Source organism: Dysidea avara, chromosome 1 (genome assembly GCF_963678975.1).
Source record: "Dysidea avara chromosome 1, odDysAvar1.4, whole genome shotgun sequence".
In the NCBI taxonomy this organism is placed as follows: Eukaryota; Metazoa; Porifera; class Demospongiae; order Dictyoceratida; family Dysideidae; genus Dysidea; species Dysidea avara.
The window spans coordinates 11,328,640-11,351,329 of NC_089272.1; the positions used below are offsets into that span (position 1 = coordinate 11,328,640).

A 22,690-nucleotide genomic window follows, 5' to 3' on the forward strand; every position below is an offset into this window, starting at 1 on the left:
TATTATAAAAGGCTCACACTACAGATACAGTGGACAGTAGATTATCCAAATGCCAAAACGACCGTTTTATTAGACTATTTTGTCAACAGGCGCATACTCTATTAAAGTGATTGACAAAGTTTTGTATACTATAATATTTGTGACCAAATCTGACACAATTGTGCAAGTCTAAATTTACAGTATAAAAATAGCTAGTTTATTCATTGGTAGCATGTTTGTCATGTACGAGAACTAGGTGCCATTATTGATGCCAATCACTACAGTCATTGTACTGCTTGTCTGCTTCGGATCATTTAGATGGGTGTAGCTGAAGTGTCTGATATTGATTGTTGAGTGGTGCAGCACTATAATAGCCTTGGTTAGCTTAATTTATTGGTAAATGTGCGGGTGGTATACAGATACCAATACAGCCCAGCATTTGTACTGCTTCCCCATTCATTCAGACGAGTGTACTGTTGCATGTTTATTCATTCCAGAATGATTTACCTCCTTGTCAGTCCTTGATATATTAGCCTTGTATTGTGACTTCCTGTGTGGGTTTGGTGTTTGGTTTTGTTTGAAGTCAATGAACTACTTAGTGGTCAGACTGTGTGGCCAAAAGGAGGTACATAGTCATGTTACAATCAGTTGTAAACTGGTTTACAACTGATTTGTAACACTGGTGATAGCCTTTGACATACCCACGCACCATACTACAAATGTAGTTGAAGTTTAACAATAGCAGCAGTAAAAAGTATCGTAGTTTGACATCGTACTACAACATTTAGTACAAAGTAGTGGAATGGAAACTACGATCATGCTACGCCACGTACATTGTAGATGGGTAGGTAGCTGATCATTGTATGCTCAGTGCTAGCTAGCTATGTAGTTATTTTATTCTTGCCATGCTGTATTGTTTCTCTCTACACAGGTGTTTGGTGATTTTCACATGGAACTAACTCTGTCTATGCAGGACATCAGAAACAACTATAAGATGCCATTCTATGAGCTACTATCCACACTTTCAGAGTATGTATAAACTAATGTGTGTGTGTTATGTGTTTGTTCTAATAGCTACACAGGTGTCTTTGAGCTGAAATCCCCCCGGAAATCCCTGATGTACATCTCGTCCTCAAGCAACCACTATTTTTGCTGATAACACACATTTATAAACTTTTGTTTGTGACTACCTATCTTTACAAGTGCACAAATATTGGAATTTTCAACTAGAGTAGGGACCATAGCAGATCAATAAAAAGTACTGAAACAAGCCCTGTCAGATCTTTTTTCCCCAAAGAACAATACGAGTTTGAAATGATTTACCTAGTGATTTAATTGAAAGTAACACTCTACCCCTGTTCAAATACAAGCTACAAGCAATAATTAACTCGACTCTTTGATTGACAACTTTTTATAGTAAATATCACTGTAGAAGTAATATGTATGGTTGTAATGTATTCTTTTGGACTGGTCCCTTGAACACATCAGACACTATCTGTCTGTCCAGTGTCCAGTAAAATTATAATAAATAAATAAAATAAATAATAGTACATTACGTAGAAATCAAACCACAATTATACAGGCATAGCAACTTTTAAACATCAGTTATAAATTAACAAAAATTTTTACTACATACACACGTACATACATACAGTTCTACCACAAACACTGTTACACTTACATTATCAGTACTATCCACTGGAACAAGGTTTTGGTTTATGATCCACTTCGTAACTTCAGAATGGTTGAATTTTACTGCAGTATGTAGTATGTTCTTCCCACTCTATAGATAGTAAAACATGTATTGTATAATTATTCATATCATACTGTATACAACTAATACTGTATATACACAGTAGCTATCTATACAGTAGTTACACATGTACTATGCCTATTATAAAAGGCTCACACTACAGATACAGTGGACAGTAGATTATCCAAATGCCTAAATGACCGTTTTATTAGACCATTTTGTCAACAGGCGCATACTCTATTAAAGTGATTGACAAAATTTTGTATACTATAATATTTGTGACCAAATCTGACACAATTGTGCAAGTCTAAATTTACAGCATAAAAATAGCTAGTTTATTCATTGGTAGCGTGTTTGTCATGTACGAGAACTAGGTGCCATTATTGATGCCAATCACTCCAGTCATTGTACTGCTTGTCTGCTTCGGATCATTTAGATGGGTGTAGCTGAAGTGTCTGATATTGATTGTTGAGTGGTGCAGCACTATAATAGCCTTGGTTAGCTTAATTTATTGGTAAATGTGCGGGTGGTATACAGATACCAATACAGCCTAGCATTTGTACTGCTTCCCCATTCATTCAGACGAGTGCACTGTTGTGTGTTTATTCATTCCAGAATGATTTACCTCCTTGTCAGTCCTTGATATATTAGCCTTGTATTGTGACTTCCTGTGTGGGTTTGGTGTTTGGTTTTGTTTGAAGTCAATGAACTACTTAGTGGTCAGACTGTGTGGCCAAATAGAGGTACATAGTCATGTTACAATAAGTTGTAAACTGGTTTACAACTGATTTGTAACACTGGTGATAGCCTTTGACATACCCACGCACCATACTACAAATGTAGTTGAAGTTTAACAATAGCAGCAGTAAAAAGTATCGTAGTTTGACATCGTACTACAACATTTAGTACAAAGTAGTGGAATGGAAACTACGATCATGCTACGCCACGTACATTGTAGATGGGTAGGTAGCTGATCATTGTATGCTCAGTGCTAGCTAGCTATGTAGTTATTTTATTCTTGCTATGCTGTATTGTTTCTCTCTACACAGGTGTTTGGTGATTTTCACATGGAACTAACTCTGTCTATGCAGGACATCAGAAACTATAAGATGCTATTCTATCAGCTACTATCCACACTTTCAGAGTATGTATAAGCTAATATGTGTGTGTTAGGTGTTTGTTCTAATAGCTACACAGGTGTCTTTGAGCTGAAATCCCCTCGGAAATCCCTGATGTACACCTCGTCCTCAAGCAACCACTATTTTTGCTTATAACACACATTCATAAACTTTTGTTTGTGCCTACCTATCTTTACAACTACACAAAAATTGGAATTTTCAACTAGAGTAGGGACCATAGCACATCGATAAAAAGTATTTGAGCACAGTAGGAATATAGCACTTCTTATTGTTTTACTGTGATCTAATATCGTGTATTACTCCAGCTTGTTTCAGTACTTTTTATCGATGTGCTATGGTTCCTACTCTAGTTCAAAATTCCAGTACTAGTTTGTTAATTTTTTTTGGAAATAATGATTATGACTGGTGAACCCATTCATGCTGCATCTGAAATAACACCGTGTTCCCAGCTATATCAATTATCATCTGAAAAGTAAAGTATCCACTATGCTTTATTGTCAGCTATGTTCAACCAGTTACACAGCAGTATGATTCAAGAACTGCTTGAAAAGCACCTCTGAAATCAATCAAAATAGCCACTATGTGAAATACGGAGGATTTCCACGAAGAGAAGCCAAAGTCAGGCAGTCAGACAGTAGAAAATTCCATAATATATATATATTTTAAATTCCGTAGTAACTTGTTGAAAGCTTTTCAGATTGATCTGAAAGCTTGTTTTGGGCTTAAGTTTACCTAACCAATACTGCCTCATTGTCATCTGGGAAAATTAAGGTTGGTTTTTGGGTGATGTTACTTTGTGGGCTACGCCTACTCTTTTGCAGTTCCTACTATACAGTACTATCGTACTGTATGATAATTGAATATTTTATTGTAGTTAGCTGGCTACATGCGTACATAAGGTCTAAAATTACTAGGCGAAGTAGCACAGTGAGGTGTATAGTTTAGCACTGAGCACAGCACACATATGGCTTGTAATATAGATAAAGGACTAACCAGTATTGAGCCAAACGAATGCTATAATTAATTTTAGGACATTGACGTAGTTTTCTATTCAGTCTACATCCAAACATAAATATTGCCATTTTTGGAATAAATAAGGTATATGCTATAAACTTATTTTTTAAATGGGTACTTGGAAGAGTTAAGTTTAAGACATGCACGGTGTTAACAATGCAGTATGTAGTGGGGTCAAGTCACTGACAAGTTTACTAGGTCATTTTGGAATTCTCACGATCCAAATGAACCACTGGAAGACCTCGCAATTATATACATCATGTACAGTCCACAATTCAGTTCTTTTTACAAATTGCAGTATATGCAATTATTGCACTATGTGTGCAATTAGCTAACAAGCATGCAAACAGTCATGGGGAACTCCCAGGGAAAGTCCCAGTATTGGCACAAGCAAAGTAAACAGTAATGAGGACAGCTTGTACCCAACACAACACAGTGCTGTTGCCGAGAAACTATTATACAGGGAAACTTTGGCTGTTGCATAAACTTAGTGTAATAACAATTTTATGATGATTACAGTGAGATTGTAAAAAAATTGACATTTATAGCTAGTTAGCTTATAGCTAATGTCCCAGTGTTGTAATTCACTTTCATCACAAAATAGTTAATGCCCAAATTCCTTCACTGCATGACCAATGTGACATGTAAAAGGCTGCAATGCGTAACTATTAAAACATGGAACACTAATTGTCAACGCAACAGTGCTAGGTGTCTTGAACTGAAGCCGTGAGGAGTCGCTTCAACTGATGTAGAGTCGTAATACCATGACACTTGTCTATACTGCCAATGGCTATGCACGTATACAGGGTTGCTGCCTGACTTCCTACAGAATGGAGAAGGAAATATAATGTTACTGTATCTCAGTACATATATACTACAGTATAAATTAGAACAGCTATAGACAAAATGTATACATCGTAATACTTTTGTAGTTAGGCGTAGAACCAAGCCATAGTACGAAGCATATTACTGTGTAGTATGGCTACTCTTATACTGTAGTATTATTGTAAAACCTTTGTGGTATGACTGTAGTATGGCTACGGCTATGTTAACTTTGTTTTGATGCGTACCGAAAGGGTAGCTGGAAATAGAATTTAAACAACTTGCCAAAACTCTAGTTTTTGCCTCACTGTCTGCCTGTCTCACTGCCTGGCCACAGTCGCAAGGCTAGAGCCCAAACAAAGCAGTGAATGACTAGCATTTTATGCTACAATAGATAACTCACTAGTGGGATGTGTCTTTGGGGTTCCGATGAGTACGCTTCCTGCGCCTTGTCTTTCCTTTTATTTTTCAATCAGGCTCTTTATCTTCTTGTTGCAATGAAACCATATCAAGGTATTAATTTTCCCTATCAACACTTTCTTTGAGCAGCATATTTAGATGCTGCAAACTTATTGTGCTCAGTAGGTAACTGTAATTTCACGATAGGTTCAATGCCATGTCTATTAATCAACAAAGATCATGTGATCTTTGTTGATTAATAATTATCAAGCACTGAGACCCTAATAATCTATCATGATTACACACCCCTTCAATATTAGATGTCATAATGCTAGCACAATGAAAATATAAAATAGTGGCACATCCCCTGGCTAACATAAACTACTCTAATACAGCAGTTACTCTAATAGAACAGTCACCCATGTGTACCTGTATGCTATAAACAAACTAGTATATTTCAAATTATTAATTTAAAGATGAAGTAGGGATCCAAGCAATAAAATGCATGGGATAAATGATGGTATTACAGCATAGCTTGGGTGGGAATATCCCTACTTTGGCATAGAACTAAATGATCATAATAACATGCCAATGTAGAGATTTTCTATGAGTATGCTGTAATACCATGTATCATCTCTTGTTTCACTACTTTTTATTGCTTGGATCTCTACTTAGCTTTTAAAATTAATAAATTTTAATATACTAGTTTAATACAGAATGTGATAGATTTAAAACATACAAAACAATATCAATGAGTGTTTACTATATGTACAGTACATACTAAATACTAAGGTTTAGCAACCTTGTTATTTCACTGTATACATTCAGAAAGCAAACAATAATTTTTGATAATTTTACAGTGAAAACAACAGGGGTGGATGCAGGAGCTAGCAAGGGGAGGTGCACAAACAGTTTAAGTCGTAGGTGGTAAGGGAGAGCAGATTTTCTTGGTAGTTGCTGTATATTTTAAGAAGTAATGATCATTCCTTAATAGATTGATGTTTGTCATTATGGCCTTTGTGAAGTCTAAAAGCTGTTTAAAAGGGATACTAAGTCTTAGACCACAGCAAGTTGAAATACTCAAATTTCATTTGCTACTAGATCCCTTGTTTATGTAACAATAGATACCTGTCTCTGGGGCAATAAAAAACACAGCAAATACGCACCTGTAACATTGGGAACACATGGGTGTTTAACTGGATAGTAAGTGCTTTTACAAGCTACAGAGGGCTTGCTCTATTCATGAACACTACATCTCTTGTTACATGCAGCTGGGAAGGTATGACAAACAACAGCGAGGAGCTGTGGTCTAAATTAGTTAGACATCGAAACACAGGATTCTAAGGAATTTAGAAACCTGAAAGGCCCTGTGTGTCTAACTATTATTTAAATACTAACAATAAACAAGTATTTTTACATCTACCCAAGGGAAGGTAGTGACTAACACAATGGCAGAGCAACCAACACAATGGCAGAGCTACTAACCCAATCTCTCAATCTGGAGCAGTTCAGGAATATAAAATCAGTGGGAATTACACCCAAAGATAATTCCATGAACAGTTTTCTACTGAACACCAAATATAGTTTTGTACATTTGATTGGTAATTTTTGCAATAACCCCCTTCCTATCGAAGGACAGCCAAACTCCCCACAAATGTTAAACTCGTGATCCATAAACTAGAGCACTAGCTCAAAAACTGGCACAAAATCCTCTAGGGTTACATGAAATCAAAAACATGTACAAAGAAAAATCAAAATCATACACAAGCACAAAAAATCTGAAGATCATAGTCCTAGGAAAGGAAAACAATTCAAAGGTCAGGTTTGGTTCAGAATAACTAGCCATCGTGACTGCCAATCGAAGAAGAAAAAGCGATAAGTTGTTTTAAAGATAAGAGTACAGCTACAGCCTCTGAAGAAGAGATAATGTATACGTGTGGATCAGATAGACAAACTCACAGTAGGAGCTGTCCACTTAATCCTCGAAACCATTGACTATAACTTGACCTTTCATTTTACTGATCCACACTTACATTTCCCCTGCGTTCTTGAAGAGGTAGTATCTTGTTCATTGTGAGTGCTGTCACTCAAGTCATTGTCATCATCTACTTCTTCATCTGAGCCATAATTAAGTGTGCTGAATCCTTTGTCTGCGAATCCACTGCTTCCTTTCTTCTTGCTCTTGAACATAAGCTTTCTTCCAGCTTGTACAGTTCTCTTTAGACTGTTCTGCTTGCTTCTTTTCAAGGTTGTCTGCATGGACTTTATTCCTGCTCTGTAATGCTGCTGCCATTCCATCAAACAAAGGAAATTTTAATTGGCAAAACAATTCCAGCAACCAATGATAAGACATCCCATATTTCTTGTTTAGCCAAGTCATGTTGGCTTGCATTAAGCCCATGTTGGTGCTTAGTATGTAGTAAATGCTGTGGAGGTATTTGTCCTTTGACCGATACCTTACTAGAACATTGTGACTGGCCTCTGGGTAGTTTGAATGGCATCGCCCCATTTCGGTATGAATAATTTGTGGGGCCTATGATGCACGGTTAAAACACTCAACCTCACAAGCAAACGCATGAAATGGACATGTCAGAGGGTTCTTCGAGTGGTAATCCTTACACTCACACTCTATAGTGTCACCTTTGCAATTACCACAACAGCAAGCCTTCATACCATGAGAATCACAACTGCCCCCCAATCACAACTGCCCCTTTTCCAAGTATGAATGTCATGGGCATGATACTTCCCTAAAGCAAGATGAGCCACAAAAAAAAACTGTGAATCAGTTTCTGCTTGCAATAGACAATATAAAAAGTCAGTTCGAGTGTAAGACTTGCAAAGACAGCCACATTTCTTTTTATGTCGCTTTGGACAGTGACATTTTACTGTTGTAACTTCAAGAAATTTTTCTTTTAGTGCATCTGGCATTAAGTGTTTCATAGAAAGATTTTTGCTTTGCATTTTCCCTGAGATGTTTAGTGCGAGCGCGTGCAACATGACCACCACACAGCATTACTTTAGATTTTTGAGTATCAGTGTAATGCATCCTAATAGCTTTTGCTGAAGATAAGTCTCCGTCCTGCCATTGCACTTCTATCATTATACCTTCTTCTTTAGCATGACCAAAAGCAATATCAGCTGCATGCCCTTCTGAACCACGATACAGTTGATCCTGTCCTTTTCCTTGCATGCACAAGTGTACAAAATAAAGCAAAGAATTGTTGACATAGTTTCTTATAGTGAATGTACAGTTTTGACTGTATTTAGCCCTTGTCAACCATGCTCCATCTGAAGTCGTGATTACCTGCTGTCAACGGTCAACCATTGATGGATCGAGTGCTTTCATTTCACTTTTAGCCATTTCACACATCTCAGTTACCATGGTATTCACAATGGGATGCAACAGTTTAATTGTTTCATAAAAGATTTTGGTAGTAACTGCTGCCATCCCTAAGCCTTGATTCAAAACTTTATTATACTGTGAATGCATTGAGCCACTGGCTATAAAAGTAACTTGTACAGCCAAATTGCAAGCCAGGAGATGAGAAAATGCAACATTAACAGAACTTGTTAAACCAATCATTCGTTCAGCACAACCACTACACTTAAATGTAATCACTACACACCCACCAAGTCCTAAAAAATTTACATTTATAGGGATAAGTTTTCCAGTGCACTCTGGTGTGTAGTATTCTGTAGTTGCATTTATTTGGTCAATAAACTGTTGCAGTTGTGTAGTTTGGCATAAAAACATACTATTGCCAAGTTCAATTGGACCAGCTGCAGTACAAACCATTTTCAAAGGGGTGGGAGAAAATTCTGAGCTACTATCAATAGAGTTAGTTTCATTTGTTGACAGTGTACTGTCAGTATCTGAGTCACTGCTTGTCACACCATTAGCAATTACTGATTCAATGACACTCACACTTGTCTGTGGTGCTCCATCGTTGTAGGTATTTTCACCCTCATTCTGTACTTCTGAACTCGTTCCAGGATTGTTGTTACCTGGGTCAGCATTACTTTCACCCTCCATCAGTATGTTCTGTATTTCAAAACTTGCTACAGAGATGTCATCACTAAAATTCACATCATTCTCATCCTCCGTCACTGAGGCTTGTACTTCTGAATTTGTTCCAGGGACATTATCATCATCATTTTCACCTTCCATCAATAAGTCATGTACTTCAGAACTTGCACCAGGGGTGTTATTGTCTATAGTACATTCACATTGAGCTGAATCCTGGGCTGTTGATTAAGAAGTCATACAAGATCAAAGACTTTAAACATGATGTTCATGACGCATTTATTCATGAGCTCATGTAACAGGCATGTACTTAACTGTCGAAAATATGGCGTCCAGTGCAGCGTCAGTGAGTGCAGAGTGAAATCCTCTTGAAAAGAGGCCAAACAAAGGTTCTACTCATGAAGCTATGGGACTACTGTACTTTGAGCAAGAAGCAAAGAAGTCTAAAGTTTCCATCAATGTGAAGCAGAGAATCTCGAAGGCCACTGGTATAAAATATTTTCTTTGCAGCTGGTTTGGTATTCATTTCGCCACGTACGGATTTTAGAGTCATCTATTGTAAGAGCGAGGATGGAGTACAGCAAAAAAGGTGGGTTTTCTATGCCAAGAAAAAGACAGACAAAAGATACATTCGTTGTATGACAAGAAAGAAAATCTATCACTGTCAAAGATTTTGGTGGGTGAATTTTGAACACTCAAGCCTTTGAATTTGTTACTCCATCTACAATCAAAACTTCGGAATGATGGTGTTTCCTCCGGGGGGAGAACATCACTCAGGAGGGTATTAAAGGATATGGGATTCAAGCATAAAACCATTAATGACAAGAGGTTAGCATTGCACCAGTTTGTGTGTTTTAATTTTACTACAAATGCATGCAGGGTATACCGTATAGCGGGAAATTTTGAAAGGTTAAATTTTCGAAAATAACAATGTGTTTTCGAAATTATTTTTTCGAAAATAGTACATCTCGGCTTTGAAGTGACAATCAAAGAAGGTATAGCTAGGTATATATAAATGATGTTTGTGAGTGCACGCATGCATAGGTTCTACTAATATCAGTTAGCTATAGGCCTAATGTCTTATAGCTAGGCACTGGGCCACACACAAATAGCTTGCCATGTAGCTATAGCTACCACACGCGCGCGCATATGAGCGAGCACGAATGACACCACGAGTCTTGAAGCCTATAAGAGCTCAAGAGACCTGAAATTACTAGGAAAGACTATAATTATCAACAAACATCTATATGGGCTGAAAAACGCCATGTACTTAGCTATGGCTTGATCCGCAGGCCACTGAGGCGAAGTCCACCAAACAACATGGTTCAACCTACAAAGGAAGACCCTAGGATAGCTATACGAGATTCTATCAAAGCCAGATTGAACGTTTATCTAGCTGTACTGAACAATTAAAGCAGCTATGCATGTGATCAACGCAACCACAGTTAGCTTCCTCCGTGAATTAATTATCTACGGTGCGGTGCGGTGCGGCAGGGTAAAGAGACATTGTTTCGAAAATATTTTTTCGAATTTCCAATCAAGCAGCCTTTTTCGAAAATTTAACGTTTCGAAAATTTCCTACTATACGGTACTATGAGCAGCCCCGCATAGTCCACCAGCGTCATAAATATTTGAGACGAATGAGGTGCAACAGAATTGAAGGAAAACCAGTGGTGTACTTGGATGAGGCTTGGGCCAATGTGCATGATGGAAAGTCCAGAGCCTGGGTAGAGGCTGATAAGACTACTGGGGGGACTATAGGAGGAGTCAGGTTCGTTAAATAGCTTTCAAAATTCTTCTTGTTTAACCTAATTTATATATAGCAAGCCATCAGATAAAGGAGAGCACCTTATTATCTTACATGCTGGTGGTAAAGATGGATGGATTCCCTGTAATTTTCTATGATGTCAAGTATCCAGTAAACGCAGTTGTTCTTTCAGGTTGTGATTAGGTTTTTAAAGCCGAGAAAGGATCTGCAGCAGATTACCATCAAGAAATGACTGCAGAGAATTTTGAAAGATGGTTTCAAGAAAGGTTACTTCCAGCATTACCAGCCAATTGTCTGATTGTACTAGACAATGGCAGTTACCACAGGTAGGTGTTACATTTGTCAACTGTAAACATTACTGTATTAACTGCAGTCGCTATTTGGAGGAGCAACTAAAGCAAAAGTGGCAAAAAGCACAGCTGAAAGAGTGATTAGATAAGAAATGTAAGGCAGTATGCATATACTGTCACTGTTTCAGTATGTGACTGTATGATGATTCACAGGTATAGCATATCCAAAAAGTTCACTGAAGAGAGATCTGTGGGAAATCATCAAATGAGCAAAAACTCCTCCAAGATATGCTATAGATGAGATAGCTGGAAGTAAAGGTATGTTAAGTGTATACATTGTGGCTCTGAATTTTTCTGGTATGGCTTTTTTCTTGTATACTGTTGTGATTCCAGTTCTTTTGGCAGATTACCAGTTGCACACTGTGAACTGAATCTAGGCTTGAGTACATTGTACCGTTAGATGCAAATTCCATAGTAATACTCTCCAAAATACCAAACCACATGGTAACATTCTAACATTAAGAAGGCACTACGAAGGTGCATGTACCCATTGTGGACCATCACAGTGCCACCCACGGAACTAGTGGGCCCACAGACCAAGAAGAGTAGATGATTACTGGGACCTTAGGTACCTAAAGGAGACGTCTAAGTTACCTACAATACACCAAAGAATAATTTCAATGTGTAAACATACCTGGAATCAGCACGGGACCAACCCCTGCACCACCTTACCTTGAATTCTCTGACCAGCATGGGAATGACGTCGTTCATTGATGGTTCTCACTTGGTGTTGCTGCTGCAACCCATTCTGTCCATTGCCGTCATCTACCATCGCCTTTACCATTATTTCTGCTCGACCTGATACTGTTTCCGCAGCCTGGTCCACTGCCGTGGTGTTCAGTGTTGTTGTAAAATGCCTCCTCATCAGTTTCCGCCATTCACTGAGTGCTGGTATCGCCAGGTGGGTCATGAGCTCCCAGTCTAATTCAGTGCATTTTTAAGTTCTCACGTTGTGGTATTATCATAGGCTAGCAGCGTACACTCATAAACAGCCTTGCCATGCCTTTTGACATTTTTCTCTATGTGCCTTTTATCCGACACATGCACAACAATTATTCTCCAGTTAATGATCACCCCATTTCTAGTTATTGCCACCTTTTCAATCCTTGACCATGAATGTTAGTGATACCAACTGTGCTCGCTACACTTAAAGTGACTCACACCTAGCCCACTACCATCAGGTCAGTATCACACCATCAAAGAAAAAACCCATTGTAAACAGTCACTAAATTAACTTAGTTTAACTGGTTATAAACTTCATATAATGTAGTCTAGGTAGAAAATTCTATTTAATGACATGTTTTACGGAACTGCTAGTATCAATTTTGCAGGTTCTATTCCAGATAGTAATCTTCAGACATCAATGGACATTCTGCACATCTGTGATAACATTGGAAGGATCAGACATTCTGAACTTTGTTAGCAAAGGTTCATTCCAGTACATCAATGTACTATCACAATTACAACCAGCATATTAACTTAATTAAGAATCAACTACTACAAACTGTTTTTTGGACATTTGTTTCTAGGAGTAATTCTTGACAGTAAAATTTCCTTCTCTCCTCACATCAAATAACCATAGAAGAAACCTATACAATGCTCTCAATTCACCAAAGCCAGTTCTATGGTTCGTCCTATTCTAGAATACTGTTCTACAGTGTGGGATCCACATTTACCGAAAGACATTAATGAATTCAAAAAGGAACAGACAAAAGCTGCAAGATGGACAATGTCGAATTATAACTGGTCAAGCTCTGTTACTTCTATGCTGGAATTGCTACCATGGCACACTTTAACCACTTGTAGACACATATCAAGACTACACATGTTTACAAATCTAATAATTACCATTTTATAGCAGTACAGCTACCACCTTACTTCACCAGAACCCAACAATCTACCCATTAGTACCACCCTCTACATTTCATTATACCTATTACTGATTGTGATTATTACAAAATTATAGCTTTTTCCCTCAAGAACAATACGAGTTTGAAATGATTTACTTTGTGGCTTAATTGAAAGTAACTCTACCCCTGTTCAAATCCAAGCTGCAAGCAATAATTAACTCGACTCTTGATTCACAACTTTTTTATAGCAAATATCACTGTAGATGTAATATGTATGATTGTGATGTTTCTTTTGGAATCATCCCCTGAACGCATCAGACACTATCTGTCTGTCCAGTATATTATAATAAATAAAATAAATAATTGTACATTACATAGAAATCAAACCACAAATTTTTTTTTATATTTATTAATGCTTTACAGCACAAGTGCTGAAGGTCTGTAGGGCTCCTGGTCCTACAGCCTGCCCAAAGACTTTAGCTACATAAGGTGTGTTTGAAAAGTTGGAGAAAGGAGAAAAAATCCATGACTGAACCTAGGTAGCCTCGAACCTGCAGCCATCCGATTTACGCTCGAATGCTTACAGGAGTCTACCAGGTGGTCAGGATGTTTTCTCCTTGTTATTTTCATGTAATTATATCCATAGGAATTCTAGAGAGTAACTCATTATCTCTAAGTACACCAAGTAGAACCAAATGGACACTAGTTTATTTATTAATGCTTTACAGTACAAGTGCTGAAGGTCTGTAGGGCTTCTGGTCCTACAGCCTGCCCAAAGACTTTAGCTACATAAGGTGTGTTTGAAAAGTTGGAGAAAGGAGAAAAAAATCCACAGGCATAGCAACTTTTAAACATCACTTGCAAATTAACAAAAAAATGTTACTACATACACACATACATATATACAGTTCTACCACAAACACTGTTACACTCACATTATCAGTACTATCCACAGGAACAACATTTTGGTTAATAATCCACTTGACAACTTCAAAACTGTTGCATTGTACTGCATAATGTAGTATGTTCTGCCCTCTCTATAGATAGTAAAACATACATTTGTATAATTATTCATATCATACTGTATACAACTAACACTGTATATACATAGTAGCTATCTACACAGTAGTTACACATGTACTATGCCTATTATAAAAGGCTCACACTACAGATACAGCGGACAGTAGATTATCCAAATGCCAAAACGACCGTTTTATTAGACTATTTTGTCAACAGGCGCATACTCTATTAAAGTGATTCACAAAGTTTTGTATACTATAATATTTGTGACCAAATCTGACACAATTGTGCAAGTCTAAATTTACAGTATAAAAATAGCTAGTTTATTCATTGGTAGCGTGTTTGTCATGTACGAGCAACTAGGTGCCATTATTGATGCCAATCACTCCAGTCATTGTACTACTTGTCTGCTTTGGATCATTTAGATGGGTGTAGCTGAAGTGTCTGATATTGATTGTTGAGTGATGCAGCACTATAATAGCCTTGGTTAGCTTAATTTATTGGTAAATGTGCGGGTGGTATACAGATACCAATACAGCCCAGCATTTGTACTGCTTCCCCATTCATTCAGACGAGTGCACTGTTGCATATTTATTCATTCCAGAATGATTTACCTCCTCATCAGTCCTTGATATATTAGCCTTGCATTGTGACTACTTGTGTTGGTCTGGTGTTTGGTTTTGTTTGAAGTCAATGAACTACTTAGTGGTCAGACTGTGTGGCCAAAAGAAGTTACTTAGCCATGTTACAATTATTTGTAAACTGGTTTACAACTGATTTGTAACACTGGTGATAGCCTTTGACATACCCACACACCATACCACAAATGTAGTTGAAGTTTAACCATAGCAGCAGTAAAAAGTATCGTAGTTTGACATCGTATTACAACATTTAGTACAAAGTAGTGCGATGGAAACTATGATCATGCTACACCACATTTTAGATGGGTAGGAATCAACTATAGCTGATCATTGTATGCTCAGTGCTAGCTAGCTATGTAGTTATTATATTCTTGCTATGCTATATTGTTTCTGTCTACACAGGTTTTTGGTAGGGATGTGCCGATTTTGCAAGCAATTTTTTTGGAATAATATGTTGGTAAAAGCAAAGAGCAAAATGCTGGAAAAATAGGTGGACAATTGGAAAAATGGGCACCAAGGAATGGAAACTTAGCACATTTTGTATGAAAATGATCAAGATACTTTAATAGAAAAGTCACGTATAGTATTAAGACAACATATGCTCATAGGAAATGGTGACTAAAGACTGAGATACTCTAATAGAGCAGTCACTATGTACGAAATATTCTAATAGAGCAGTCACACATGTTGTAAGCTTGAGATACTGCAATTAATTTTCACTGATGCTCAGCAAAATATAAAAAAAGTTTGAGCAAAATACGTAAGAAATAAAGCTGGAAAGAAAAATAGGTGGAAAAAAGGAAAATAGGTTCATCCCTAGTAGGGCCCAAACGAACTTAGGTGAATTCGAAGGTTCGTTTGTTCAAACGAACATTCAATTGTGGGTTGAACAGTTAAGCTATTCATCTTGCTGTGTTCCATAATGATGTGGGGGAAGCTAGGCATGTGGTATTTGGTATTTAATTAAGTTATGTGTTGATGGTTTAGTGGTGGTCACAGGCCATGCCTCTATGAGATTTTAGGGTTTCTATGTGGTGTCACCACTTGTCTCAACTGTATAGCGGTAGTAAAATGTATTTAAAATCTAGTAACCACAAGCATTTTTACTTGTGGTATTCAATTTGAAGTTTTCTCAGTGAAACTGTTGGTTGAGTCAGTACAACTGCATGTGTATGTTGCAAACTTTTGAGACATGCACCAGCTCCATTTATTAAAAGTTCGAAACATTCATAAATTTTAGTTGATGAATATTCGAACCCTGACAATCCAAGTTCATTTGGGCCCTAAATTCCCTAGTGCTTCTTGATTTCATATGGAAGGAAGTAACTCTGTCTATAGTAGGACATTGAAAACTATAAGATGCTTTTATATGAACTACTAACCACACTTTCAGAGTATGTATAAAGTAATGTGTGTGTGTTATGTGTTGTTCTAATAGCTACACAGGTGTCTTTGAGCTGAAATCCCCTCGGAAATCCCGATGTACACCTCGTTCACTATTTTTGCTGATAACACATGTTTAGAAACTTTTGTTTGTGCCTACCTATCTTTACAAGTGCACAAATATTGGAATTTTCAACTAGAGTAGGGATCATAGCACATTGATAAAAAAGTATTTGAGCATGATAGGGTTATAGCACTTCTTTTTGTTTTACTGTGATCTAATATCATGCGTTTCTCCAGCTTGTTCAGTACTTTTTATCGATGTGCTATGGTCCCTACTCTAGTTTAAAATTCCATATTTTGTGTACTTGTTTGTTAATTTTTTTTGCAAATAATGAATATGACTGGTGAACCCACGCATACTGCATCTGAAATGTTGCTGCATTCCCCAGCTATATCTATTATCGTCTGAAAAGTAAAGTATCCACTATGCTTCATTGTCAGCTATATTCAACTGGTTACACAGCAGTACGATTCAAGAACTGCTCGAAAAGCACCTCTGAAATCAATCAAAATAGCCACTATGAGAAATATGGAGGATTTCCATTTCGAAGGGAAGCTACAGTCAGGCAGTCAGTTAGTCATTCAGGCAGTCAGTAGAAAATTCCATAATATAATTTTTTTAAATTCCGTAGCAACTTGTTGAAAGCTTTTCGGGTTCATCTGAAAGCTTGTTTTGGGCTTAGGTTTACCTAACCAATACTGCCTCATTGTCATCTGGGAAAATTAAGGCTGATTTTTGGGTGATGTTACTTTGTGGGCCACGCCTACTCTTTTGTGGTTCCTACTATACAGTACTATCGTACTGCATGATAACTGAATATTTTATTGTAGTTAGCTGGCTACATGTGTACATAAGGTCTGTAATTACTAGGCGAGGTAGCACAGTGAGGTGTATAGATTAGCACTGAGCACAGCATCCATACGGCTTGTAATATAGATAAAGGACTAACCAGTATTGAGCCAAATGAACACTACAATTAATTCTAGGACATTGACTTAGTTTTCTATTCAGTCTACAGCCAAATATAAATACTGCCATTATTGGAATAAATAAGGTATACGCTGTAAAGTTATTCTTTAAATGGGTACTTGGAAGAGTTAAGTTTAAGACGTGCACGGTGCTAACATCATCGTATAGTATACAGTCCACACTGCATGCGTGGTTGAATTGTAGCTATGTAGGGGGTTGTTTGTATGAGCATAAGTTGTTACAAATTGCAGTACATGCAATTATTGCACTACGTGTGAAATTAGCTAACAAGCATGCAAACAGTCATGGGGAACTCCCAGGGCAAGTCCCAGTATTGGCACAAGCAAAGTAAACAGTAATGAGGACAGCTTGTACCCAACACAACACAGTGATGTCACCAGGAAACTATTATACAGGGAAGCTTTGGCTGTTGTATAAACTGAGTGTAATAACAATTTTATGATGATTACAGTGTGATTGTAAAAAAATAGACATTTAAAGCTAGTTAGCTTATAGCTAATGTTCCAGTGTTGTAATTCACTTTCATCACAGGATAGTTAATGTCCAAATGCCTTCATTACATGACCAATCTTACATGCAATAGGCTGCAATGCGTAACTATTAAAACATGGAACACTAATTGTCAACACAACAGTGCTAGGTGTCTTGAACTGAAGCCGTGAGGAGTCGCTTCAACTGATGTAGAGTCGTAACGCCATGACACTTGTCTATACTGCCACCGGCTACACACGTATACAGGGTTGCTGCCTGACTTCTTACAGAATGGAGAAGGAAATATAATGTTACTGTATCTCAATACATATATACTACAATATAAATTAGAACAGCTATAGACAAAATGTATAATTCGTAATACTTTTGTAGTTAGGCGTAGAACTAAGCCACAGTATGAAGCGTATTACTGTGTAGTATGGCTACTCCCATACTGTAGTATAATTGTAAAAACTTTGTACTATGACTGTAGTATGGCTATGGCTACGTTAACTTTGTTTTGACGCATACCGCACGAGTAGCTGGAAATACAATTTAAACAACTTGCCAAAACTCTAAATTTTGCCTCACTGCCTGCCTGCTTGCCTGCCCGCCTGCCTGTCTCACTGCCTGGCCACAATTGCAAGGCTAGAGCCCAAACAAAGCAGTGAATGGCTATCATTTTAAGCTACAATAGCAAACTCATCAGTGGGATGTACCTTTGGGGCTCTGATGAGCTTGCGCTCTCTGCGCCTTGTTTTTCCTTTTATTTTCAATCAGGCTCTTCATCTTCTTGTTGCAATAAAACCATATCAAGGCATTAATTTTCCCTATCAACACTTTCTTTGAGCAGCATATTTAGATGTCGCAAACTTATTGCGCTCGGTAGGTACCTGTAATTTCACGATAGGTGTAATGCCATGCGTAATAATCAATTAACATGATCTTTGTTGATTAATAATTATCAAGCACTGAGACCACATCATTTAATAAGTGCTCAATGGTATAACGACATATACTAAAGGACTCGCCTGACAATAATAAACAACATTATCTAACTTACCTAGATGTAGAGTCAATGATTTACACTGCACAAGCAAAAAGGTGAGTTTCAAACACCTACACATGATCGATTTCTTCGTGACACAATCAATAAAAATGGTCTGCCATTTAGTTTTAATAAACTGCATCATGTGATCTTGTATATCAAATTGTTTGTCTCTAATTGTTGAGCACTCTAAGCTTTATTTGAAGTAAATAGGATGAATACAGCCAAAGGTATGGAGAGATTTCTACAAGTTTAGTTTATTGTTGCTTAAATATTAAATGTTTATACTTTGTAAGGGTGGCTTAGTTTTGTGTGATGAGTTGGCTTTACCTATCAAGAATCACCTAATACCAAAGTAGTATTCACCCATCAGCAAAGATTTTACATACCAAGTATGGTTAAACTATGTATGAGCTTCTGGGGGTGTATAAATGGTGGAATGGACTACTGGAATGGTGAAATGGAAAAATTTTAAAGTTCAATATCATTTTTTTGCATATAATATTGCATATAATAAGTACAACTCCTCCCCTTAGGTAAGCAAATAAATAGTATTCCCCTTGAAGTCAGCTCTTTTAGCATACTTTTTCTCATCACAACACTTGTATGACTTATAACTCAATACTTGTCTGAAACTAACTGTCTTAATGAAGGTTCAGTTCTGTGTGCAATGTGATACTGCCACAACAAACTTTAGCTTAAATTTTGTTTTCTGACATAATTGTGGAAAAGGCTCATTGTAAACGCTTACAAGATAGTCCCGTTTCACTTTACCCAAAGATTTTGCTTAGGCTCCTAGGTTAGTGGTAAACACCTCATACAAGCTCTGCCTTCTGTGTTTGCCCTCCATAGCCAAACTGGTAAAGTTGATAATAAATAAATGTATACTTTGAATGTACTTTTACAATGCATACATGTAATCAGCTAGCTAGCTAACTTTTTATCATTTGGGAACAAGGGTTAAGTCAGGAGTCTTCTTGGTATACCCAATAAACTGCTTTGCAACTGACATTCCAGTATATTACATTTTGTCTATGGTGAGGTGAATTATGCTGAAAGAGCTGACTTTAAGGGAATCTTATTTATTTGCTAAATTAAGGGGAGGAGTAATAGTTATTTGGATATAGAAACTGATATTGAACTTTAAAAAATCCCATTCCACCATTCCAGTGTTCCACCATTCCAGTAGTCCATTCCACTGTTTATACACTCCTATGAGCTTCCTGACCAGCTAGGCAAGCCAGGTATTTGGGAAAATTGCCCAAAATGGCACCCTTTCTTCATCACTTACTCTCTCAACAACTTAAAACCGTAATTCTTGGTGTAAAATAACTTTAATGAGGTTTACATAGCATAAAATAGGAGCAATGCATGAGTCAGTCGAGCATTAACTAGAGTATTAGTGAGCATCAATCAGAGTTTACGCATGCATAACAGTCAACACGTGCTTTAAGTGCGAAGAGTAGTATGACTGGTTAAGCGATAGTGCAATTTCGAGAATTATGCCTAGAATGAAGGGAAGTGACGGAAAGAAGAAAACAAATAGTCGTCTCAAGGACACTTCAAGGACGTCAGAGAGACAAGTGGCTACTACTGGAACCTCAACCGGAACAACAACAAGAAGAGGGGGCAAGAGCCGTCCGGCCAGTGCTGGAAAGGAGTCGTCACGGGCTACCAAATCGACCAAGACGAGCAACAGGACTGCCCATTCACCACGTCCCAAACGTTGTCGGTTACGCGAGCAAGATGATGACTCTTCCTCCAGCAAAGATGCTGAAGGATTCGACGATGTCCCACTGATGAAGGCTGACATCCCGAAGATAGTGGAAGCGGTGATGAATCAATTCTCAAAGAAAGGTGATGACTCTCAAGATGAAGACCAAGACAATCCTAATCCACACCTCAACAAGTATCTTACTGATGTCAGCATCTCTGTATGAGTCGCGTGACAGTGAGAGTTACGCGCAACAGTTTTAAAAAAAAATCGAAGGGTAGGGGTACAAAGTCTGCTTGTGGTTACAATATTATTTCAAACAAGGGTCACGTGCACTTCTCACGCGATTCAGACATTGTTGCAAGTATCACAGTAGTGTGTATGTATTATATATAGTAAAATAAAAAAATAGTAACTAGCTAGGTGCAGTAATGAGTGGCAATGTGCACGTGTAAAGCATTAGTATTAATAATGAAATTAGTACCATGCTTGTAAGTGTGTGGGTAATGCAACAGTTGCGTATTAGTAAAAAAATTAAAAAATAAATAAATAAAAAGCTTAGCTAGGTAACTACATTACCACAAAGCCTTATAGGTAGACTAGTCTATTACGTGTGTGAAAGTCCATGGGATCATAAACTCTAATTACATCCACTCATCCTATTCTGACCCTTTGCCAGTATATCACTTCATATTGTCCTGTCTCCTCTTTCTCAGATCTGGAGCACGTCAACGTAATCTCATCTCACCGGAAAAGAGCTCCTCCCCCCACTAACCACCATATTGCTTCAGCTCCATCTGCTGGATCATCTATGCCACCAGTACCATCCATCCTTGTGGCAAAGATTGAATCTGGAAAGTTTGTAGAGATGGGAGATCTTGTTCCAAGCCACTTAAGTTTTGAGGAGACAGCAGGAGCAAAGTCAAAACAACGATGTATTGCCAACATTTCTGAGTGGCTTCAAGCAATTGCTGTCTATGTATCAATTATTGCCAAAAAGCAGCCCCAGCGGGTACCAGATTTGATGGGCTACCAAATTCTTATGTTGGAAGCCAGCATCGAATACCAAAATAATTGTTGGCTGGCATATGATAGGCAATTTCAACAGCAAGCCGCCTCCCAACCTGACTGCAAGTTGTCTATTACTGAATCCACACTTTGGAACTTTGCTTTCACAGGCCAGGCCAGAGCAAGCCGTTGTAAGCACTGCTTTATCTTGTTCCACCAGTTGAAGGATTGTGAGTTTTCCCCTAACACAACCTCCAGCTCACATGATCTGCCACCATACCAAACTCCAGGTCATCGGAGATACATTTGTCGCCAATGGAATGAACAGTATGCCCAAGGGTGTTCTTTCCTGAATTGCCACTACGAGCATGTATGCTATTACTGTGCCTTTAATCCAGCGTCAAAGGATAGTAATCATAAAGAATTGTTCTGCCCAAACCCTCCTGCTCAGCAGTCAGTGACCCAGCAAAGGCCTAGACCACTCTTTCCATAAGTTACGTAAATGACTGGTACCACTTATGAAGGACAGGACTAACTGATGCACACACATACCTTAATATATTGTTTTACTTATGCTGTACGAATTTATGCAAATATTTAATAAATCTGCTATGCCATATAGTTAACAGGTCACTGGTATATTTCAACACAGTATTTACCTTTATGAATTGTCCTTACTCTTATATATTTTCAGACACTCTCCTGGAGCCAATCCATCGGCAGGATAGAAAATCAGTGCCATACCCTCAATGGCTACAACAGTGGCAGACTCACCTCACCCCCATCCCACTTTTCAATAACATTCCTTTAGTCGCCAGCTTCGTCCATACTCCACTAATCCCAGCTGCTTGGCTACATCACATGAGACACCACCCCCATCAAGACCTAGTGCAGTATTTCCTATAGAGTATCACCACGGGCTTCAGACTGGGTTCTGATGGAAGTGCCACACAATCAGTTAAAAGGAATCTTCAAAGTGCAGCTGACCATCCTGCCATAGTTGATGAATATCTTCACAAGGAATTATCTCTTGTCAGGATATCTGGCCCATACCCACCATCAACCTGCCCAGGAGTCCAGATAAACAGATTTGGGGTTATACCAAAGAACCACCAGCAGGATAAGTGGCGCCTTATTACAGGCCTTTCTCACCCCTCTGGTAGCAGTGTAAATGATGGCATACCCTCCCAGCTATGTACCTTAACCTATGTGACAATAGATGAGGCCATATTAAGCATACTTAAATCAGGAAG

At 38.0% G+C, this 22,690-nt stretch overlaps 2 protein-coding genes across 2 annotated transcripts in view; one reads left to right on the forward strand and one right to left on the reverse strand.

The window, feature by feature from the left end:
• LOC136256185 (uncharacterized) overlaps positions 1-14,131 on the reverse strand; it is a 163,240-nt gene extending 149,109 nt beyond the window's left edge. Inside the window, exons 1-2 of the mRNA XM_066049136.1 lie at positions 14,034-14,131; positions 1,661-1,762 (exon numbers count right to left, since the gene is read on the reverse strand). The gene's annotated coding sequence lies outside the window, so the exon portion shown is untranslated. The remainder of the gene's footprint in view (positions 1-1,660; positions 1,763-14,033) is intronic.
• On the forward strand, positions 10,771-11,329 carry LOC136257661 (uncharacterized). The gene is made up of 4 exons (XM_066050966.1): positions 10,771-10,901; positions 10,954-11,021; positions 11,092-11,224; positions 11,272-11,329. Exons 1-4 carry the CDS (start codon positions 10,771-10,773, stop codon positions 11,327-11,329), a joined length of 390 nt encoding a protein of 129 aa, XP_065907038.1.
• Positions 14,132-22,690: the final 8,559 nt, after the last annotated feature.